The 7,575-nt window shown below is 38.4% G+C and overlaps 1 protein-coding gene across 1 annotated transcript in view; it reads right to left on the bottom strand.

Annotated features, from left to right (window-relative positions):
- LOC137639439 (putative uncharacterized protein DDB_G0282499) overlaps window positions 1-5,466 on the bottom strand; it is a 48,137-nt gene extending 42,671 nt beyond the window's left edge. Inside the window, exon 1 of the mRNA XM_068371713.1 lies at window positions 5,199-5,466. Within this exon, the coding sequence (XP_068227814.1) occupies window positions 5,199-5,466 (268 nt within the window). The remainder of the gene's footprint in view (window positions 1-5,198) is intronic.
- Between the last annotated feature and the right edge of the window lie 2,109 nt (window positions 5,467-7,575).

Below are 7,575 nucleotides of genomic sequence, written 5' to 3'. Positions count from 1 at the left end.
TTCTATCTTATTTCTCTTCCTTTTTTTTTTATAGTTTATATAGGAAATATTTATTTCAATGTTGTTAATGTTCTTAAAATATTTTAAAATATTATATTTTTACCTTGTTTACTTTCCTCACTGGGCTATTTTCCTTGTTGGAGCCCCTTGGCTTATAGCATCCTGCTTTTCCCACTAGTGTTGTAACTTAGCAAGTAATAATAATAATAATGATATAATAATAATAATAATAATAATAAGATATATCATATTAAATCACGGAATAAAAGCAAGGTATTGTGAAAACCTGTTATTTTTCCTTGTTGGAGCCCTTGGGCTGTATAGCATCTTGCTTTTCCAACCAGGGTTATAGCCTAGCTTGAAATAATAAATAATAATAATAATAAATAATAATAATGTTAAGATATATCATATTAAATCACGAAATAAAAGCAAGGTATTGTGAAAAACCTGTTATTTTTCCTTGTTGGAGCCCTTGGGCTTATAGCATTCAACTTTTCCAACCAGGGTTATAGCCTAGCTTGAAATAATAATAATAATAATAATAATAATAATAATAATAATAATAATAATAATAATAATACTAAATAATAATAATATAAGAAAGAAGAAGAAGAGATTGTGAAAACCTGGCATAAGATTTGAGATATATCATATTAAATCACGGAACATAAGCAAGACATTACGAATTACTGAAGTAAACTGCCATAAACACACGCTTCGTAAATGTACCTCTGCAGCATGTCTCGGAACATAAGAAAAACAACATGCGTGACAGTGTCATGAAGAATGTTCCACATCCAGCACACACGGATTTCACGCCACCATTCTCGAGTAAAACGCTCCGCGAATTTCCGCGCGAATATTAAAGGCGAAAATGGAAATCCAGGGTGAAATTACAATATGATCTCCACGTTCAGTGAAATGCAAGAACTGTTGGAGCCAGGGTTGCCAGTTTGGCATTTTTTTCAGGCCAAAAATTCTCAAATTTGGCCTCTTTTTTTAAAATTGGTTGGCCTTTAGTAATATGAAAAAAGGCGGGCCTTAAATACTATATATTTGGCCTTTTTCTACTAATGAGTTGGCCTTTTAAAGCTTTCGTTGATTAGAAGTTGGCCTTTTCTCATTTAGGAAACCTGGCAACACTGGTTGAAGCAGTGAAACGTAACAATTATTTTAGAATTACTTCTTTTTGGTGGGGGGGGGGGGGGGGGGGAGGTGACGAAGCTCTTGTTCGTGAAGGTGCGTTCCGAAGGGAAAGTCTGATTTTCGCGACGTCGTTTGTTGGCCCGCTTTAACCAAACAGCTATTAACCTGTAATTCTGGAACGGAAACAGGATGTCAGGTATAATGCCAGGTACATAATACACACATCTCGCCCTCTTCCCCAGTATCTCTCTCTCTCTCTCTCTCTCTCTCTCTCACACACACACACAGGTCTCACCTCTCTCTCTCTCTCTCTCTCTCTCTCTCTCTCTCTCACAATTACGCTCACTCTCTCTCTCTCTCTCACACACACAACTCGCTCTCTCTCTCTCTCTCTCTCTCTCTCACACACACATAACTCGTTCTCTCTCTCACACACATAACTCGTTCTCTCTCTCTCTCTCTCTCTCTCTCTCTCACACACACACACACACACCTCCCCCTCCCCCAATCTCTCTCTCTCTCCTCATGTCGTACATAGTTCTGATTTCCACCCTTTTCATCCACCCTCAGTTCCTCATCCTCCATTCCTCATCACCCCTCACCCCCATGAAGTTCCCCCAACTATCACCCCATCCTCCTCTCCTACCCCTCCCTAACTCCTTCCGTCTTCCGACAGCAGACCCGACTCAAAATGCTGGTTCCTCTTGGCCATAAAGCACCGAAATCTCGTGGCCTGTGTAATCGGGAGAGAGATCGGAAGGGAATCACGGGAGAATAAAGCCAGTTCAATTGTAGTCTTAAGGAGAGCAAAATGAACGGGTTTTTTGCTTGATTCTTATGCCTTTGTGCCTTATCTGACTTGAGATTAAGTTTCTAAAGAGGTACATCAGCTTGGATTAGGGTATTATGTTTTCGTTTGCTTGAGGTAAGCAGCTCTTCTAGGAGAAGGACACGACAAAATCAAACTATTGTTGTCTAGTCTCGTGTTGTGCCATAGCTTCTGAACCATGGTGTATTGTGTTTTCGTTTGCTTGAGGTAAGAAGCTCTCTTGAAGGGACACGCCAAAATCAAACTATTGTTCTCTAGTCTTGTGTTGTGCCATAGCTTCTGAACCATGGTCTTTCACTGTCTTGGGTTAGAGTTCTCTTGCTTGAGGGTACACATGGGCACACTATTCTAGGTACATCAGCTTGGATTAGGGTATTATGCTTTCGTTTGCTTGAGGTAAGAAGCTCTTCTTGGGGGACACGCCAAAATCAAACCATTGTTCTCTAGTCTTGGGTAGTGCGTTAGCCTCTATACCAAGGTCTTCCTCTGTCTTGGGTTAGAGTTCTCTTGCTTGAGGGTACACTCCGGTACACTATTCTATCTTTTTTCTCTTCCTCTGTTTTGTTAAAGTTTTTTATAGTTTATATAGAGATATTTATTTAAATCTTACTCTTCTTAAAATATTTTATTTTTCCTTGTTTTCTTTCCTCACTGGGCTATTTTCCCTGTTGGAGCCCCTGGGTTCATAGCATCCTGCTTTACTAGCTAGGGTTGTAGCTTAGCAATTGATGATAAATAATAATAATAATAATAATAATAATAATAGTCTTCTGCTGCGACAGGTACATGTTTGAAAGCATATCATCCAGGCGTTGTTGGAACACCTCCATGTTTTTTGTCACCTGTGACAGGAATCAGACATGATTGCTGTAATTTTGTAACTATAAAAAAATGAATTGGGGAGTTTCACCATTTTGACTTTTTCAAGTTGGTTTTTTAAATATAGTATGACCTTCCTACACTTCTCTAGATAATCGTAGACTTTCATTTCAAACGTATTTCTTTCTCTAAAACTAGGTAATGGATTCTTGCATAAGCTCCCAAGGATTTTTATTCTTAACTATACTAAGGGTCTTAGGCTAATATTTTTGATAAATGTTGTTAATATGGTGATGAATGTGTATGTTAGTGTTACGTCTGTTGATTTGAAGCTAATCATTGTTAAAACATTATTATTATTATTATTATTATTATTATTATTATTACTTGCTAAGCTACAACCCTAGTTGGAAAAGCAGGATGCTATAAGCCCAAGGGCTCCAACAGGGAGAAATAGCCCAGTGAGGAAAGGAAATTGGGAAATGATTAAACTGCAAAAAGGTAAATAACAATTAAAATGAAATATTTCAAGAAAATTATTAGTAGCATAGGCATCAATGGTAATAATAATAATAATATAATAATAATAATAATAATAATAATAATAATAATAATAATAATAATCCAATTTTTTGGCTGAACTTGCAACAGCCAAAATTTTGCGTCAATTAAAACACTGCTTCTAATATCATTGCTAATACTGTCGATACTCGTATTAAAAATAGATAAGAGCTCAATTATACCATACCATTTTCAAGCAACACTATCTAGAAAACATCGAGATTAGTAAAATTTGTGTCATGAATGTTTCTTTCATTTATTTATTTATTCAGTGCAAATTCTACATCAAGAATTTAATCCTCAGATGAGAGATTTTGATTTTAGTCCTTTTGAAAATTGTTATGCACGTAAAACGCTCTTTGCAAAAATATATATATCAATTTTCAGTGAATCAGAGAGAGAGAGAGAGAGAGAGAGAGGAGAGAGAGAGAGAGAGGAGTTTCAACATGAAAGATGATGGTCTGTTTTAAATAAACAATCTTTAATTGCACATTATGATTGATTAATGCAGTTTTTATCGTGTTACTTAATAACTTTATTATTATAATTTATTCTTATAATTTCTTACTTAATAATATTATAACTTATTTACTTATACTTACTTATATTTAACACTAACTGGGATCAAATATGAGACAGAGGAAAGCTAGAGGGCACTCTCTCTCTCTCTCTCTCTCTCTCTCTCTCTCTCTCTCTCTCTCTCTCTCTCTCTCTCTCTCTCTCTCTGCTGCACAGTCATTTGTTCCCCATCTTGACTGTTCCATCTTTCGATTGTCAGTTCCCCTCTTTCTATAACTTTTCTCTTTGAAAGTCTTTTTTTCCTTAACTCTTATGGATGGTCCTGTTCCGTCTACTAATTCCAAACTTCACTGCATACAGAACATTTTTCTTCCCCCCCCCCCTTTGTGACCACCACCTTTTCATTTTTCTCTCTCTCTCTCTCTCTCTCTCTCTCTCTCTCTCTCTCTCTCATTACAGCCTTTATTTGCTAATGTTTTCTTTATTCGTTTCTGGCTCTGTAGTTATGTTAATCTGTATGTCTGCATGTCTCACCCATTGTGCGCTCTCTCTCTCTCTCTCTCTCTCTCTCTCTCTCTCTCTCTCCATAATTATTGTTTGTTATGTATCTCCCTGTGTAAAGCTATCTACCTCCTTGCATCACTCCATTCGTTTCGCGTTCATCCCCCCTCTCTCTCTCTCTCTCTCTCTCTCTCTCTCTCTCTCTCTCTCTCTCTCTCTCCATTATTCTTTCGATAATTATTGTTTGTTCTGCATCTCCCTATGTAAAGCTATGTACTTGCTTGCCTGTCTTTCCATTCGTTTCACGTTCATCCCCTACTTTCTCTCTCTCTCTCTCTCTCTCTCTCTCTCTCTCTCTCCCATTTTTCTTTCCATAATTATTGTTCGTTCTGTATCTCCCTATGTAAAGCTATCTACTTGCTTCCCTGCTTTCCATTCGTTTCACGTTCATCCCCTACTTTCTCTCTCTCTCTCTCTCATTTGGTTATTCTCTATCTTCCTACGAAAAGCTATCTGCCAGCCTGCCTCTTTTCATTCGTTTCACGTTCACCTCTCTCTCTTTCTCTCTCTCTCTCTCTCTGTTCAAACATTGGATGTCACCACAAAAGCGCCGAGGGAAACAAAAGTGAAGTAGCAACACCAGACATGCCTTTTAGATCGTTATGAATTTTTAACTCGTGCAACTGAAGGGGGTCTTTACAACAGGAGCCGCACGGCTGGTAGGAGGGACGGATTGACACACATCCGCGCGTTTTGTTTGCGTTGTTATTAAGGGATATGCTCCGCGAATGTTTGACAACGTTAATACCAGTCTCGTTACTGTGTTCTAACGTTATGTGTTTATTGACGACTTTACTACCAGTTTCGTTCCCGTATGGCAACGTTGTGTGCTGATTGACAAGTTTAATACGAGTCTCGTTCCTGGATCGCAACGTCGTGTGCGGATTGACAACGTTAATACCAGTCTCGTTCCTGGATCGCAACGTCGTGTGCGGATTGACAACGTTAATACCAGTCTGGTTTCCGTATCGCAAGGTCGTGTGCGGATTGACAACTCCAATACCAGTCTCGTTCCCGTATCGCAACATCACGTGCGGATTGACAACTTTAATGTCGGTCTCGTTCGTGTATCGTAACGTTGTGTGCGGATTGACAATATCAATACCAGTCTTGTTCCCATATCACATTGTTGTGTGTGGATTGACAACTTCAATACTAGTCTCGTTCCTGAATCGCAACGTTGTGTGCGGATTGACAACGTTAATACCAGTCTTGTTTCCGTATCGCAGCGTCACGTGCGAATTGACAACTTTAATGTCGGTCTCGTTCGTGTATCGTAACGTCGTGTACGGATTGACAACTTTTATACCAGTCTCGTTACTGTATCCCAACGACTAATACCAGTCTCGTTACTGTATCACAACGTCGTGTGTGGATTGACAACTTTAATACCAGTCTCGTTCCCGTATCACAACCTCGTCTACTGAGGCTGGTTTGATGGAGGCATTCACAGGGCGCCTGTGAGTGTGTGCATACGTTTATACTCAGCATGGTAATTATGTAAATTGTCTTCATGGGTTTGAGAAGATGAAGTTGGAATGAAGGTTTTGCTGGTAATGAAATGTCATGTGTTTTGTTAAATTCCTTCCCTCTCTCTCTCTCTCCTCTCTGTATATATACTGTGTATATGTATTTATATATTATGTGTACATAATATAGATATGTATATATTTTTGTATATAATATAGATATATATTTATACAGTACACACATATTTATATATATATATATATATATATATATATATATGAACATATATCACAAGCACACGTGATTTTAATTAATGTAAATATCACCCACGAAATGCATTTAATACCGAATTCTATCTTGGGAAATACATATCCACTTGGAATTCATTTTATGGTAACAGCTTCTGGCCGGGTGGTGATTCGAACCACCACCTGTACGGCTAGAAACTATGCTTGGCAGGGACCCTACCGACTCAGCTATCAAGAGAGACTAAAAGTTTATGACAAGTCCCCCTACATATTCCTGTCGAATTCAGGATTCTGTTCATAGACTTGAAATAGACCCATCTCCACCATGATAGCTGAATCGTGAGTTTGCAACACGTGGTTATTTTAATGAACATATATCACAAGCACACGTGATTTTAATTAATGTAAATATCACCCACGAAATGCATTTAATACCGAATTCTATCTTGGGAAATACATATCCACTTGGAATTCATTTTATGGTAACAGCTTCTGGCCGGGTGGTGATTCGAACCACCACCTGTACGGCTAGAAACTATGCTTGGCAGGGACCCTACCGACTCAGCTATCAAGAGAGACTAAAAGTTTATGACAAGTCCCCCTACATATTCCTGTCGAATTCAGGATTCTGTTCATAGACTTGAAATAGACCCATCTCCACCATGATAGCTGAATCGTGAGTTTGCAACACGTGGTTATTTAATGAACAAGCATAGTTTCTAGCCGTACAGGTGGTAGTTCGAATCACCACCCGGCCAGAAGCTGTTACCATAAAATGAATTCCAAGTGGATATGTATTTCCCAAGATAGAATTCGGTATTAAATGCATTTCGTGGGTGATATTTACATTAATTAAAATCACGTGTGCTTGTGATATATGTTCATTAAAATAACCACGTGTTGCAAACTCACGATTCAGCTATCATGGTGGAGATGGGTCTATTTCAAGTCTATGAACAGAATCCTGAATTCGACAGGAATATGTAGGGGGACTTGTCATAAACTTTTAGTCTCTCTTGATAGCTGAGTCGGTAGGGTCCCTGCCAAGCATAGTTTCTAGCCGTACAGGTGGTGGTTCGAATCACCACCCGGCCAGAAGCTGTTACCATAAAATGAATTCCAAGTGGATATGTATTTCCCAAGATAGAATTCGGTATTAAATGCATTTCGTGGGTGATATTTACATTAATTAAAATCACGTGTGCTTGTGATATATGTTCATTAAAATAACCACGTGTTGCAAACTCACGATTCAGCTATCATGGTTGAGATGGGTCTATTTCAAGTCTATGAACAGAATCCTGAATTCGACAGGAATATGTAGGGGGACTTGTCATAAACTTTTAGTCTCTCTTGATAGCTGAGTCGGTAGGGTCCCTGCCAAGCATAGTTTCTAGCCGTACAGGTGGTGGTTTGAAT

Source organism: Palaemon carinicauda, chromosome 4 (genome assembly GCF_036898095.1).
Source record: "Palaemon carinicauda isolate YSFRI2023 chromosome 4, ASM3689809v2, whole genome shotgun sequence".
NCBI lineage: Eukaryota > Metazoa > Arthropoda > Malacostraca > Decapoda > Palaemonidae > Palaemon > Palaemon carinicauda.
This window is presented reverse-complemented; position numbering and strand designations above follow the sequence as displayed.